Genomic DNA, 16269 nt, shown 5'->3' on the forward strand with positions numbered 1-16269 from the left:
ACAATTTCTGGAGAATGAGAATTGGGAGATTGTTGGTCTACCTACCAAACAAAACTTGAATTAATTTGTCTTAAAAGTTATTATTTAAGAAATTTGTATAAAGATTGAGTGCAAGACATTGTTTTCTTTTAAGTTACCAATACATAGGTTTATAATTAAAATTAATTAGTTTAAAACACCATAAAAAGTATAAGTTGCATCCAAACCTCATATAGAACCACAATTGAGCTACTAAAAACAGCCTAGTTAGGTGAGGGAAACAAACACACAGATCATTTTTCTTATTAAAATTTCATTAAATCAATTTATTAAGTTCTTGAGATTAACATTTTCTAATGTATAAAGACTTGAGAGACTGAAAGCAAAATTAGACCAATGTAGCATAACATAAAATAATAAAATAAAAGCGCTTTTGACTATGGCATGGCCTTGGCAGGCAGCAGCTACACCACCATCTCCTTCTTACCTTCTTCCTACCTTGTTTCCTCTCTCATTGCCATTATCTTTGTTTTGGGGGCTTTTAATCATTTACCCCTTTACTATTTATTTATTTTCTTCTTTCTTCTTTTCCTATGGGATTCTATCTCTACAACTCATTCCTTTAGCATATCTTCTTCTTCTTCTTCTTCTTCTTCTTCTTCTTTGTTAACAACATCATGGGAGCCTGTCTCTCCACCACCAAAGTTATTGGCTCAAGCAGCAACGCCGCCGCCCACCACCGCAAACATCAACCCTCTGCCACCACTGTAACGGTCAATGAGAAGAAAGAGTCTCGAAAGCCAAATAATCAACAGGGTCAGCGGCAGCAGGTGAGGAGTTCTCAGCCTTTAAAGGTCAAAGGGAAGCCAAGTTCGACCAGACAAACCGGGATCATACCCTGCGGGAAGCGTACTGATTTTGGGTATCATAAAGATTTTGATCAGCGATACACCATTGGGAAATTGTTGGGACATGGACAATTTGGTTACACCTATGTTGCCATCGACAAGGCAAATGGGGATCGTGTTGCTGTTAAGAAAATTGATAAAAATAAGGTATTCTTTTTTAATGTTTTTGTCATCCTTTGCTTGTTTCTGCTTCTGGCTTCTTGGGATTATTTTGATTCACTTTTTCCTTTTGGCTATATCCGTAGTCTATTATATTCAAGGTGGGATTTTTTTTTCTTCTACTTTGGGTTCCTTAATGGTTATGGGAGTGTTTCCCTTCTCTGATTTGTAACCCAGTGTGGAGAGTTTGTTCTTTTCCCCTTCTGATTGGTCTCAATTAGGAACACCATCGACTTGAGTGTGGTAAAATTAGGTGGGTTATCTGCAATAACCTCGTCGAGCTATGAGGGTTTTGAATCCTTTCTTCTTCGGCTTGATAATCTTATTACTGTTTTAAGATCTTGGTATGACAATCTTGTAATAGCCATTTTGTTATAGCAAGTTTACAGCAATTGATTTAACTGTCATGATAGTTGAGCTAAAAGACAGTAGTTGCATCTGAAATCGAATATATCTTGCTGTTTGAACTGACAGTGTATTCAATAGAAGCATCGTAGAGATATTGAATGGAAGATGATGTATTTTTCGCTCAATTAACTACTCAAAATTTGGTAGTTCTAATATCTCTTTTGCTTTTTCTTATGTGGTGGGGTGCAGATGGTTCTTCCAATGGCTGTTGAGGATGTCAAGCGAGAGGTTAAAATATTGGAAGCCTTGAAAGGGCATGAGAATGTGGTTCAGTTTTATAATGCGTTTGAGGATGATTCTTATGTATACATTGTTATGGAGTAAGTTTTATGAATATCGTCTTCTTCTATGGCTGTTCTTTGAGTTCTCATTTTCTCTAATCATGTAATTTTCTTGTCTTCTGATGTTTACTTTTGGAAAAAAAGTATTTTTTTTTCCTTAGCTGGTGACACATCTTTGACCTTGGTTATGTGCTTTTGTATCAATCCTTCTATGTCTTGATTATATCACGTTGTCGGTGGTGTTTGATGCTAGGTTATGTGAGGGTGGAGAGTTGCTGGACCGGATATTGGCTAAGTAAGGATGCTTAATTAATCTTGGGACATTTTTTTTTACTGTATTTACGGTCCAAATATAATAATTAGTACTTCTCTTGATGGTTTCAATAGTGTCACAACCCGTAGTAATATGTTCTTACCATTTTCTTTCAGAAAAGACAGTCGTTATAGTGAAAAAGACGCAGCAGTTGTTGTACGGCAGATGCTCAAGGTTGCCGCTGAGTGTCATTTGCATGGCTTGGTGCATCGTGACATGAAACCTGAGGTTGCTGAACTACAATAACATGGCTTACATGTAAAATTTCTTTAGAAAGTCTTACCACTTGCTTATTGTTCTCTCAATGTTTCTTTACTGTAGAATTTCCTATTTAAGTCAACCAGAGAGGACTCACTGCTTAAGGCTACGGATTTTGGCTTGTCAGACTTTATCAGACCCGGTAAGTAGCATTTGCTTTGTGTAGAGATCTTGCCATTGCTCATGAAATAACTATGTATTAAAAAAAACCAGGATCCATCTACTGTGTTATTTAATTTTTCCTACTCTAGCTGTTACATTCATTTCAACTTTTTAATATTAGAATCTATCAAGCACGGACACACCATGTCCCCTGCATATCGATTTGTGCCTGTTTTTGACATGGACAGGATGGAACATGTATCCAATATTTGGTCTTAACATATTTAACATCCAATATTTAAGGCTATGCAGCCTATTTACCAAGATATTTGCAATGTAATTTAACTATTCCAATAATTTATTTATGTAATATAAAATGTTATATACTGATTATATATTTTTTTAAAAACTTTTAGTATTAAAATATAATGTAAATAATTTTCATATCTTGCTGCATCATGTCCTTGTTTTTTTTAAAATTTGCGGTATCACTGTGTCCATATTGTGTTGTACCCTGTGCCATGTCCGTGCTTCCTAGTTTATACTCATGCTACAAATATCCAACCCATGCAATCCTTAACCATGACTGACTAAATGCAGGGAAGAGGTTTCATGATATTGTAGGCAGTGCCTACTATGTTGCTCCTGAGGTGTTAAAGAGAAGGTCAGGGCCTGAATCAGATGTCTGGAGTATTGGTGTAATTACCTACATTTTGCTTTGTGGCAAGCGGCCCTTTTGGGATAAGACCGAGGATGGCATATTTAAGGAGGTGTAGTACTTTTCCAAATCATGGATCTTGATTTATCTTTTTCATTGAATTTTATGGGTTTCATTCATTCACTCATTTTTTTATTATCACATGTAGATAGAAAATTACTTTTGCACTATGTTTGTTTCTGCACTAGAGGCATTTCAATGGACTGATTGATGCACTTCATTATCCTTTATGCACTTGTTATGCATGTGTCTACGAGGAAAAAATATGGAAATTTTGTTTATCTTCCAAGTTACTTTATCTGTCTTTTGTTTGCTCTGAATAATTATGATTTTTCCTATGAAATCCACTGATAATATGGGTCAATGATTTTTTTTCTTCTGGCTTTATTGATTTATTTAATGTTAATATTTTCTGGAGAATTCATGTGCAAAATGTCCATGAACTCAGGTTTTGAAGAAGAAGCCTGATTTTCGTCGTAAGCCATGGCCAACAATTAGTAATGGTGCTAAAGATTTTGTGAAGAAGTTATTGGTGAAGGATCCCCATGCCAGACTGACAGCTGCTCAGGCCCTATGTATGTGTTTGTATCTCTCTTCATAAATTATTGCTTTTAACACTAAGGAATTGGATGGAAAGTTTGCTATTATTTCTAGAATATCTGATTGTTTTTAGCTTCTCCAGCACACCGGTGGGTTAGAGAAGGAGGAAATGCGTCTGATATTCCTGTTGATATTTCTGTCCTTAACAACCTGCGACAATTTGTGAAGTATAGTCGATTGAAGCAATTTGCTCTGAGGGTAATCTAGTTTGTCTTCCTGAAATATTAGTGGATTGTTCATGGTCACAAACGACTGTTATTCCCTCCATTTTTCATCATGTTAAATATAATTATTATCACTGTATAGGCATTAGCTAGCACACTTAATGAAGAAGAGATAGCTGATCTTCGGGATCAGTTTGATGCAATTGATGTGGATAAGAATGGTTCTATTAGTCTTGAAGAGATGAGACAGGTAAGCATTTCTCTCACATGTAGCATCTTTTAGGTTGCACCGAGCTTCTTTGTATTCGTCCTGATAAAAATGGTTGCTGTGCAGGCCCTCGCTAAAGATCTTCCTTGGAAGATGAAGGAACCACGTGTCCTTGAGATTCTTCAAGCGGTGAGTACAGGTTTCATGTTTTTCATCCGGAAGTAACTTTTTGTTTTCCTCTTTCTTTCGTAATTAGTTTTTCTTTCCGGTGGTTTTGATTGTTGTGGAGGTGTTTATTTCCTCTGATCTCAGATTGATAGCAACACAGATGGGCTTGTTGATTTCAAGGAGTTTGTTGCAGCAGCTCTACATGTGAATCAAATGGAAGAACATGATTCTGATAAATGGCAGATGCTTTCGCAAGCTGCTTTTGAGAAATTTGATGTAGATAGAGATGGGTTTATAACTCCAGAGGAACTTAGAATGGTAAGTGTTGTTTTTGGTGATATTTTTCTTCTAAAAACAAAGGAAAAAGTGTTTATCCCTGCAAAATTGAATGCATGTGTTTGTGGAGTGCCCTTGTGTTGTGTCCCGAGAGGCCAATGTAATTGCTTGCAATGTCAACCTTTTTAATGAAGAATGTTACTAGTGTAATAAATTATGTTCTCTTATTCACATTGTGCAATCGTGTTTGCAGCACACGGGCTTAAGAGGTTCCATTGACCCTTTGCTTGAGGAGGCTGACATTGATAAAGATGGAAAAATAAGCCTTTCAGAATTCCGCCGACTTCTACGAACTGCAAGCATCAGTTCACGGAATGTACCTTGTTCATCTGATCAGCGGAATTCTCGGAAGTTATAGGTTATAATAGAAGTTTACGAGGGTTGATCAGTGGAGAGACAAAAAGAGAGCAAGGAGAATATAGAGGATTTTCCCAGATTTTGTGCTTGCTTGTATCCGTACCAGATCCCAAGCATGACTCCATATACCTGTCTTCATCAGCATGCTAGAGAAGGTTTTTAAACTCGAGTTTTGTTGGATGGAATCTGCAAGGTGTTGATAGTAAGAGTTGATGTTGGTAGTGGTAGCGAGATAGCTGCAGGTATATGGTCATACTGTGTATATTTCTTTAGTTGGGTAGTTGTTTGTACCCTCCCAATTTGTAACATGCGACTCCTGTCATTTATCAATGAATATATGCTGCATTCGAAATTCGCTCATCCGTTTTGCCCCTCCAAATGGTATCATATTTTAACCGCGCCAGCCACTAATTGCATGTCCAACTGTGATATTATTGTGGTTGGCATTCACGAGGGCAGAGTCTCTTTCTTTATTAGGTGTGAAGTCCATTCAATGCAGGGCTATCTACCTGGTTGGGAAGTGAGGCTTAACTGCTTAAAAAGGCAATGGTAATAACTACTAAGAAAACTTATTAAAATAGTCACTTTTGTTTGCCTCAAGTTATATTTTAATCACTTATATTTGAAATGTTACATTTTAATTACTTATATTATCGTTTTGTTACGAAAGTCGTTAAAATCTGTTATCTCCCCGTAATAGTTAAAATGAATTTTAAATGCTAACGTGGATGTTCAGTCAAATAAATTAATTTATTCTTTAATTAAATAAATTTAATAAATTGAAATTTCTAAATTAATTAAAGGAAATTTTTAATTTAGTTTCCTAAAATAATCAAAATCAATGGATCATATTAATCTTTGAATTGAAAAAAAAAAAGAATCTTTGATCTCTTTTTTCTTTTAGTTTTTGTCTCCATTTTAATTGATCCATTTTCATAGTCATTTTTGCCCTAGATAATTAGGTTGCCATTTAAAACTCATTTTAATTGTTACGTCAGATTGTCGTTTGAGAGGTAATAGATCTTTAACGGCGGAATGACCATTTCATAACAAAACTATAACGTAAGTGACTAAGGGTGGGTTTGGATGGGCGATTGGGTGCGGTGCGGTGCGTTTAGCTTACTTTTTGTATCACGCTACAGTATCTAATCTCACCGCTACCGCTGTTTTTACACTAACCGCAGGTAAACGCACCACCCATCCAAACTCACCCTAAAACGACTAGTAATTAAAAACTGCAGTTTCAATCAACTTGGTTGTTCTCATCCAATAGAAGCAAAGCAAAGCAAAGGGTTGGTTGGTTATGACCGCTATCTGGTAAAGTCTAGTCAACTTGTCGCATATTGGTGGCTGCTAGGCTAGTGGCCTGTCATTTTATTGCAATAATTGCAGTGGGGGAAGACTGGAACTTTGAAAAGTTGGGAGTCATTCACCCACAATGACAAGTGGGGGCCCTTGTTAGGGGATCAGCTTTTGCCTAGTTTTTTTTTTTTTTGAAGGGGGGGGTAAATGTTAAAAATTGAGAGAAAGGGATAACAACAATAACAGTTGATTGAATGAACAGGACAAAAAAGAAAGTTCCTTTCTAGATAGCATTATAACATATCCTGATCATCGCATCAATTCTAAATGAGCAGGATAGAATGATATTAACAATAGAAAATTTGCAATTCAGAAATACCTAGATGATGAAATCATCCAGGTCTGCCTCAACATCATTGATAGTTTCAGACAAGCATCTTCTAGACCCTCCTAATGCCAAAGAATCTGGCAGTAAGCAGAAAATGCACCCTTGTTTACGTACTTCTTTCGGCACTACCCTTGTCGGACTTAACACAGAATATCAGGAATTTGAAAAATTGTTCATTTGTTGGACTTTGAAACTTCATCCAGATTGTTAGAGGCGCTATCGTGAGGACCTTGAGATCGGCTTGAAGTGATACCGTTCACCATACTTCTCTCCTCAGTTTGCTTGCCTTTTGTTTCTCCAGCAGACAAACCCTGCATATGACATTTGGTTATATTTAGCATCACAGACATTACAACCAGGGATATAGATTGATAAAATATACCTGATTTGTTGATGAACCAGGTATCTTCAGCTCAAGTTCGGTCACCACATCGTTAGAACCATCACAACTATCTCTGTTACTTCCTCCTTGGTCATCCATTGGTTTGCCTCTGCAATCCCTTTGGAAAGAAAGGTGTGAAGACGATGTAGGTTGTGATGATGGTTGTTCCATTGAATATGGTATGTAGGTTGAGCAGGGATTGGCAACAGCACCTGGACCATGATTTAGAAAATATGGATACGGTTGCAGTGAGGGGTGCATTGCAATTGGACCCGTAGGGACATGCAGAGGAGCTGGATATGAATAAGGGGGAGCCACAACAACTGAAGGTTCAATACCGGTCCATGGGAACATGACACTAAGTCTTTGCTGATACTGAATGTTTAGGTTTTCGATATCAGCTTTTAAAGAAGCCTTTTCCTCTCTGAGCTCATTCTTCTCCTGACTCAGCTGGTTGGAACAATATGCAAGTGAGAAAGCAACTAAAAGTACCATAATCTAAAGGTTTTAATACTAAGAGAATGTCACCTCACGTGATTCCTCAGTAAGTGATGAACACTCAGCCCTTAGTCTGTTGACTTCGACAGTTAAATCCTTAAGCATTTGGGTTGTATCCACAAGTATAGTTACTTTATCATTCTTAGGTCTATCTGGGTCTACATTTCAAATAATGAATTTTCAGAAATCAAGAACTTAACTTTTAACAAAAAGTGCATTCAGGGAAGAATTAACAGTAATCATGCCTAAGAGAAGTGCTGTAGAGGTAGGGACAAAAGGAACCGAGTATAACTGTCGATACAACTTCAATGAAAGAAAGAACAAAGTAGACATGGATATCAGACGAAATGAGTTAATCGCTGCAATCAAGCTCCTAACAAGTATAGTTACTTCCTGAATTGCTTTTGTTCGATGTTCCAAGCAATATTTGAATGTTTTAGTCGTCTATATGCATCGGTAACTATGCATCCTAAACACGAAAAGATTACAAGACGTTTTATCAGCAGCTTTTAAGTGAGCCAAGTTTAGTAGGCATTCAAAGTTTTCCAACTGCTTATCATCAAAGCAGCAGCATCTAGCAGATGAATGAACGAGATGGGCGCAACCGTAACAACCGACAATGGCATCGAACTTGAAATTAGATAGTTCAAATTGTTACTACACTAAAGACCCCATTAGCTAGTGGAAAAGGATGAGTTATCCTAGTAACACAGGGTAAATTCATAGTCACCTAAAACAAGTAATGAATGGGCATAAATTTACCTAGCATGTTACCCAACTCAACAAACTGCTCATTCAGCTTGTCCCTCCTCAATTTTTCACGGTCCGCCTTCTGAACTTTCCTTGCAGCTATTGGATCATTAGCTTCCATCTCCTGCCTTTGTCTGCCAAATTATAGAAACAATGAATGTCCATCACAACCACCAAAATAACACGATGATTCACCAACACTAAATAAGTACCGCAATTAAACTGTGAAATAAGCAAGAAATAAAACAAGAAATTTAACACGACGAAGAGAACAAAAACCTGGGTTCAGGGTTTGAGGGGTCCAAATCTGCTGCCGCTGGCTTAGAGAAATCGTTAGGCTTCTATTGATGATCCATTGCTGATTTTTTCCCCTTAGTATGAAGCTGGCATTTAAAGTTATAAATCAAGCTGATGATCCAAAACTTTTATGTGTGTTTTGCCTTTGCTTGGGTGAATTCTGAGAGGGAAAATCGTAAATGGGGGAAAGAAGAGGAAACTCAAACCACAACAGCACTAACTTGTGTTCACCACGAGCCCAAACCTGTTTGTGGGACCTGTTGGATTTAATTAACTTCACAAAAAAGGCGGTTTTTTCAAGTGGGTTGTAGACCACCGTAAATTTCGTAGGATTGCGTTGACTTTTAATTTAATTGGATGCAAATGTTATATATATAATAATCCATAAAGTATAATTTAATTAACTTTTATATATATTTTAAATATTGATTAGTATTTGGTTTAGTTTTTTTATTTCACAAACAGCTCTAAAAAATTATCATATGTGTTCTGAGTGAGTTAGTTTAGCTCCACTATTTTTTTCCTTTAAATCAAAATTCAATCAAGTAGAGTCTTCAGTCAAATTATTTTATTTGTAGTGAAAAGGTTAGTAGTTAGTTTATCAGAATTAAAGTCAAAGCCCTATAAGCTTTGACTTTGTGACAAAATTGGAATTGTTAAAAAATAAATTATGTAGAAAATTATTATTATTCAATATTACTAATGAGTAAACCTTTAGCAGCAAGATAAAAAGTGAATTTTTACTTATGTGGAATGGAATTTGAATTTGGAGATACAAATAAAAAGAATTTTATATTCCTCTATATGTATATATAATTTAAATAGAATAGAAATATAGAGTTTTGCATTTTTTATCTCCCAAAATTCTATTTTACTTAGAATCCTTGTTCTGGATCGGATTCTAATAATTTTTTAATATTTTAATATACTCTTATATGACACTTGTCAACTTCCTAACATTGTTTATAGAGTCTAGAAATTTCACCGGCAATGTAACAAATATCATTCCTTCAAATATTAACTAGAAATATTATCACACGCTATGCATGTGGAAACCACAAATTTAAAACACATCTTTAAAAATAACATACAATAAATAATGAAACATATGATTTGAAACTAATTAATCATAATAACATATAAAATATGTATGACATTAAAATAAAAATTAGATTAAATTGAGTAAAATAAAATTTAAATACATAAATACATGAGACAAATAATACTAAATGCTCTACAATTATTTATCATGCTTTTATCATCAATTGTGAGTTAAATCAAGTTGACATTACGCTAACTCAATTAATAAGATTATTAATATATACAACTGAAAGAGATAATAAATTGTACATATTAAAATAAAAATATATAAAATATATCAAAATGAAACTTTAGTTGAGTGATAAATTTTAATATCTGCAATTAATGTAGGTTTAAATATTATATTATGTATATTTTTATTGATTTTTTAAAATAAAAAGACTAAAATATTTTTAAACAATACAAAAATATTTTAATTAAGTTAAGAAGGTCTAGATACCAATTCAATAAAAACTTAAATAATAAAATAGATATAAATAATAATATTTTGATAATTTCCAATCTGAACAAAAAAAAAAAAAAACAAACTAAAATTACTCAATTCCTTTGATGCTGATATTATCTGCTTCAAACCAGAAAAGAAAAGAGAAGGAAAATAAGGGGGAAAATTAAGTTACGAAGAAATGAAGATAGTAACTTACAACGTAAATGGACTGAGGCAAAGAGTCTCACAGTTCGGTTCTCTCCTTAAATTACTCAATTCCTTTGATGCTGATATTATCTGCATCCAGGTCCCAAATTTTCTTTCCCCCTTTTTTTCTTCTTCTTTAAATTTAATATATATTTACTACCTTAATTATTTTTCCTAATTTTTTGGGGGGTTGAATTAGGAGACGAAATTGAGAAGACAAGAATTATCGGCGGATTTGGCAATAGCCGATGGCTATGAATCCTTCTTTTCCTGCACTCGTACCTCCGACAAAGGCCGAACTGGTTACTCCGGTAAGATGTTCGATTGTGTGCCTCAATGAGAACAGAAGAAAAGAAAAGTTCCCCACTTTTTTATTTTTATTTTCAGGTGTGGCAACATTTTGTCGTGTTAAGTCGGCGTTCTCCAGTGTAGAAGCGGCGTTGCCGATTGCGGCGGAGGAAGGCTTCACGGGTCTCCTAGGTTGTTCTAGAAAAGACGAAGCAGCTTCAGCAGTAGCTGAAGGGCTTGTGGAGTTTTCAAGAGAGGAGCTTCTCAAAGTTGATAGTGAGGGGCGGTGCATTATCACAGATCATGGTCATTTCGGTTAGTTTAACATGATATTATTAATTGGGCTAGTTCTTTGTAAGATGGTACGATTGTCTCAATCTTTTCTTAATGTATTTGTTAGTTCTTTTCAACTTGTATGGACCCCGAGCAGGGGACGGTGATTCTGAGAGAATACAGTTCAAGCTCAACTTTTTCAAGATATTAGAGGTGATGAAATTTGTTTAGTGAGAACTTCTGTTTGAGAGATGTGAAATTGGTGCAATGGGGATTGACACTGGTTGTCTTTGATGTAGAAAAGATGGGAGTCTCTGTTGTGTCGAGGAAGGAGGATTTTTGTTGTTGGTGACCTCAACATTGCTCCTTCTGCTATTGATCGTTGTGAAGCTGGACCAGATTTTGAGAAGAATGAGTAAGCGTCTGACCTATTTTTGTAACTTGTCTGAGTCTGACATTGTTTACAACTCTATGGATTGTATATATTATGGGATGAAACTGGCTTTCTTTCAAAGTACTTAGCTCAGTTGCAATCCATTGTAGGTTTAGAACATGGTTTAGATCAATGCTAGTGGAATCTGGAGGCCATTTCTTTGATGTTTTCAGGGCAAAAAATCCAAACAGGTTTTAACTTTCTTCTTATGACATTGAATTCATTGTATTAAATTGATATTCCTCTTATAACATTATTAGAAGTTCTGCTTTTTCATCATTATTAACAGGTAAGGTAAGCATTTATTCTGTTGTTATGAAGGCTTTTATTGTTTTATGGTTTTGGTTATTTACTTGTTTTTCCATCTTTAACTTATTTGCAGAAGAGAAGCATTTACATGCTGGCCTTCAAATACTGGTGCTGAGCAATTCAATTATGGGACAAGAATTGATCATATTCTATGTGCTGGGCCTTGCTTACATGAGGAGCACGATGTAGAGGGACATAATTTGGTAACCTGCCATGTGAAGGAGTGTGCCATCTTGACAGAATACAAGCGGTGGAAGCCTGGAAGTGCAACAAGGTAAAGATTAGATCTAACCTTGTAGTTTTCTCTTTTCAAATTACTTGGTGGTCATCTTAATGATCGAAGGTCTAAGTTTTGATTGTAATGGTCACTGAAGTATCATGTTACTCTAAATCAAACCCGACAATATTCTAAATATTTAGGTAATTCTGTTAGCATGTTTTTGTCTATTTTGCCTCATGCAGGTGGAAAGGAGGGTGGAACATTAAGTTAGAAGGTTCGGACCATGCACCTGTTTATACGTGCTTAAGGGAAATCCCTTATGTCTCAGAACATAGCACTCCATCTTTAGCTGCTAGATATCTGCCAATGGTTCATGGTCTGCAGCAAACTCTTGGTACGAGATTCAGTTCCCATGTTTGGACATTACTTTCATTTAAAATTTAGTATATATGTATTAGAGAATTATTTCTGCAGCAATGTAATTTTTCAAATATTGTTCTTCTATTTTTCTTGTACAGTGTCAGTTTTAATGAGAAGGCAAGCTACTAAGCAAGTCAAATCCGATGTAGTATCAAGTTCATTTCCTGATGAAAGTATCATCTCAGGAGGTTGCAGTCATGTAAAAAGGTCTATAGCTAATTGTGATGTTAATGGAACCGATATATCCTGCCGTTCTTTGGACCAGGACTCCCGAAACCCCATCCTAAAAGTTGTTGGTCATTCTGAAGATTTCAAAGAGGAGGCTGCTTGTAGCACTACCATTGTATTCAACGAGGAGTACGCCAGGCCATTGCCTAACAAACGAACCAGGAAAAGAGCTAGAAAGAGTCAACAGCTCTCCTTGAGATCATTTTTCCAGAAAAGTCACAACCTAGATGATGGCATCGAGAATTCTACAAATGATATTTCAACTAGCCAGACCGGTGTCCTAAACTCTAACAATCAGTCCCAGGAAGCTCCTGTGATGGATGATCATAGATGCGGTACCATGCAGAATGATACAAATGGAATTTCATCCTCACAGGGTCAAGAAGAACCAGATCGTCCATGTAGTCCAACACAAAACAACACAAATGGGAATGCATCCTCACAGGGTCAAGAAGAACAAGATGGTAGTCGTTATTTGGAGAAACAGAAGAAGAGTGATGCATTATTGGAGTGGCAAAGGATCCAACAACTCATGCAAAACAGCATACCTCTTTGTAAGGGCCATAGAGAACCTTGTGTTTCTCGAGTAGTGAAGAAACCAGGTCCTAATTTTGGTCATAGGTTCTATGTGTGCGCTCGAGCTGAGGTATGCGTGTTTTGTCAATTCATTAACCAGTCTGCTCTTCAAGTGCAGTTTACTGATTACATTAGGAAAGGTGTTGGATTTATGAAATAATTCAAGTTGTTCTTTTGGCATCTTACAGGGTCCTTCTTCCAACCCTGAAGCAAATTGTGGTTACTTCAGATGGGCTTCTACGAAGTCACGGCCAAAATGATGGTGATCCTTCATCTCAAAGTTTGATGGGAGGATATGCACATGTCCTTCCCTCTTGACCTGCTCCTCAATGCTGGCATACCGCCCATGTTGTAAATTATTGATCAATTTCAGCCTCTTCCATGCTAGAGAGCGAACTCTTTCTTTCATCCTGGTCATGTACTGAGGATGTTGAACGTCAGCTCATCTTAATTAGTCAAATGGATCAAATTTTCAGTGGTTTAACACTGCATTTGTCAATGATATCAACATTACCACCACCATAAGGTCAACTTCCTGTAATCTGTTTCTTCTTTGTTGGTTGAATAGTGTATTTACATGAATCAAAGAGAATCATTTTTCATCAATAAACTATCTTATATGAATCAAAGAGGACAATTTTTCTTCATCAATCAAAAGGCCTTGAGTAGATGGATGGAATGCACTACACTGACTATTCACTCCAAATAAAACCACCAATGGAGTGTTCAGACATCAGTCTGGGTTACAATCCCTGTAAAAAAACACGCACACAAGCATACGTCACTCGTAGACAAACCGAGTTGGATTTCTTAACTTGGACAGCGAAAGAAAACATCACTTAAATGGTAAACCAACGGGGACTTCATTGGTTAGAATGAGAAATCGAATGGCCGCGTATTATTCCTATTCGGGTAATTTTCCTTAAATGATCAAATGAGCTGTTTCCAGGAAAACCTAAGCGGTCACAGTTTCTAACGCATACAAGCATCCCCCTTCCATGCTCATCACTTGTCAATACTCGTATAATATCTATTGCAGGATTTTACTTTTTCTCCAAGGCTAAGCAAACTGTCATTACAATTTAGGTAAATGGCGAAATCACCTCCATGTTCCTTATTTATTTGAATCGATACTCCTCACACTTTCAAACATCCCAAATGGATCCTGCCAAAGGCTTGAGTCTCAACAGTCACAGGCTTATACTCACAGACCATAACTCACCTCACAATGACCAACACTTGAATGTATTAGTCGACCGCATTTGGTCTACAGTCATGGTTGCAGTGATAAGTCTTGGTATAATTTTTTTCTTAATCTACAAATGCATTTTCCGATCACCAAACCACTCTTCCGATGAGAACAAAACCGAGCCAAAACCATCTGTCGACAGCGAGCTTGACCAGATTCCAGTCCTTGTATACGGAGAATCAATGATGCCCTCATCGGAGCCTAGTTGTTCCGACACTATTTCGGAGCTTGAAACCTGCGCTATATGCTTGGAAGAGTACGTGCATGGAGAGAGGGTGAGGGTGTTGCCGAGGTGTAAGCACATGTTCCACAAGGACTGTATTGAAGAATGGCTTGAGGTTCCATCTTTGCATTGTCCCATTTGCAGGGATAAGGTTCTGGAGCATTGCCTACAATCGGCAAGGTCTAATAATTGCAGGAACCAAAGGCATAATATTAGTAATCACTTTCCATTGTTGGGTTTCTATGGTGGTATACGTAATACATTTGTCTAATTTTCCTTTTGTTCTTTATTTTTTCCCTTTTATTTAGTCCTACTCTTGAGAACGTTATGAAGTAAAGGTTCCTACATTTGATGACGGGCCTTGACCCCTTGTTAAATGGAGCAATACCAATTTTGATTCCTCTCAATTATGAGTAATTCAATTTAAACCTGTAATAAGCCCAATTGTCCAGGCCTGCATACGAGCCCAACACAACAAAAGCAATAGCAGGCCCAATAACGAGCCCAATACTTTTCAACCCAATAATCCTAAACCTAGCCCACAAAAAATAGACTAGTAGAAACCCTAGCTTCTGCTTAGCGCCGCAGCAAGCTGGCACCGCTCGTCCTCGCTCGCTGCCGCGAATCTCGCACCACGACCCTCCCCAACATGCGCCGCTTCATGCCACGTTATACCTGCGACAACAAACAATACAACAAAGAAAAGAAAGCAGAACAGAATAGCAAAAATCGGGCAGCAATAGGCCAACAAATAACATAATAGATTTCTTTGGATTTTTCTTCTTTTCTTTTCTTCTCCATTTCGACTATAAAAGGCTGATTTCAAATCTGTAAATAGGAGGGGATACGAAAAAACACAGAGAAAAAGAGAGAAATACAAAAATTTCCTTTGAATATAAAGGTGATTCTTTCGTTTTATTTTTTGGGCGCTTGTTGTTTTAAGTTATTCGTTTTAGTTTTTTTTTTGATCAAAATACAAAGAAGAGAGGAAAAGAATCATACCTTTTTCGCCGGATTGGTGCCGTCTCCGTCGCCATGAGCACCGCCCAAGGCCCAAGTGAGCAGATCAAGGCAGTGGTATAAACCTAGCAGAGAACACATGAGTTTTTTTTTCCCCCTTTACCATCTGTTATAAATGATTTTTAAGGGAAAATTTGTTTTAAGTAACATTAGCAAAACGGCGCCGTTTTGCCCCAGTATATCCCGCGCGGTGACCCGACCCGGTGGGGAGGATCCGCGCTTTTCAAAGGGAAATTTCACGTTTAGTCCCTCCCGGTGCGACGCTTCAATCAAGTCCATTTTGTTTTTTAAATTAGGCGCATATTTGATTCTTGTTTGAGTAGTCCTCTTGTGCAACGCTTAGGAGGCGGGGATAATTTCCTTTTGGTCCCCACGTCTGTATCGCACTCAATGTGGTCCTTTTTAGTTTGCTTGAAATTTACCCATTATTTTCTTTTTTTTTAAATTCAAATTAAGTTTTTTTGCCATCTTAGTCATTCTTTTACCATGGTTTTCTATTATTATTATATTATTTTCATTACTATTATTATATTCTATATACATACGTACGCACATTCCATATATAGTGTCTATACATATTTAATATATATATATATATATATATTAGATTTCGTAAATACACGTGTTCACATATTTATATATATATATATATATATAACTTTCCTTTAACTTTCACATACTTTTTATTTTACATATACTCATACATTTTATTTTCCCTCTTA

At 36.4% G+C, this 16269-nt stretch overlaps 4 protein-coding genes across 4 annotated transcripts; 3 read left to right on the plus strand and 1 right to left on the minus strand.

Moving 5' to 3' along the window:
- The first annotated feature begins 423 nt into the window (after positions 1 to 423).
- Positions 424 to 5319, plus strand: LOC105803711 (calcium-dependent protein kinase 28). Its single transcript, XM_012636092.2, has 12 exons — positions 424 to 1034; positions 1644 to 1774; positions 1989 to 2030; positions 2165 to 2276; positions 2370 to 2448; positions 3009 to 3178; positions 3575 to 3701; positions 3809 to 3924; positions 4033 to 4140; positions 4225 to 4287; positions 4411 to 4584; positions 4796 to 5319. Exons 1-12 carry the CDS (start codon positions 657 to 659, stop codon positions 4958 to 4960), a joined length of 1665 nt encoding a protein of 554 aa, XP_012491546.1. The 5' UTR covers positions 424 to 656; the 3' UTR covers positions 4961 to 5319.
- A 1192-nt stretch (positions 5320 to 6511) lies between these two features.
- LOC105803712 (transcription factor bHLH121-like) lies at positions 6512 to 8810 on the minus strand. The gene is made up of 5 exons (XM_052623283.1): positions 8559 to 8810; positions 8292 to 8413; positions 7560 to 7687; positions 7032 to 7481; positions 6512 to 6960 (listed from the first exon to the last, which is right to left on the minus strand). The coding sequence occupies exons 2-5, from the start codon at positions 8398 to 8400 to the stop codon at positions 6823 to 6825; spliced, it is 825 nt and encodes a 274-aa protein (XP_052479243.1). The 5' UTR covers positions 8401 to 8413; positions 8559 to 8810; the 3' UTR covers positions 6512 to 6822.
- Positions 8811 to 10204: 1394 nt separating this feature from the next.
- LOC105803710 (DNA-(apurinic or apyrimidinic site) endonuclease 2) lies at positions 10205 to 13684 on the plus strand. The gene is made up of 10 exons (XM_012636089.2): positions 10205 to 10408; positions 10508 to 10619; positions 10696 to 10911; positions 10997 to 11082; positions 11169 to 11284; positions 11413 to 11493; positions 11685 to 11885; positions 12074 to 12225; positions 12350 to 13125; positions 13244 to 13684. Exons 1-10 carry the CDS (start codon positions 10301 to 10303, stop codon positions 13313 to 13315), a joined length of 1920 nt encoding a protein of 639 aa, XP_012491543.1. The 5' UTR covers positions 10205 to 10300; the 3' UTR covers positions 13316 to 13684.
- Positions 13685 to 14213: 529 nt separating this feature from the next.
- Positions 14214 to 14832, plus strand: LOC105801520 (RING-H2 finger protein ATL39). Its single transcript, XM_012632790.2, has one exon. The coding sequence runs from the start codon at positions 14214 to 14216 to the stop codon at positions 14796 to 14798; it is 585 nt and encodes a 194-aa protein (XP_012488244.2). The 3' UTR covers positions 14799 to 14832.
- The last annotated feature ends 1437 nt before the right edge of the window (positions 14833 to 16269 follow it).

Source organism: Gossypium raimondii, chromosome 11 (genome assembly GCF_025698545.1).
Source record: "Gossypium raimondii isolate GPD5lz chromosome 11, ASM2569854v1, whole genome shotgun sequence".
In the NCBI taxonomy this organism is placed as follows: Eukaryota; Viridiplantae; Streptophyta; class Magnoliopsida; order Malvales; family Malvaceae; genus Gossypium; species Gossypium raimondii.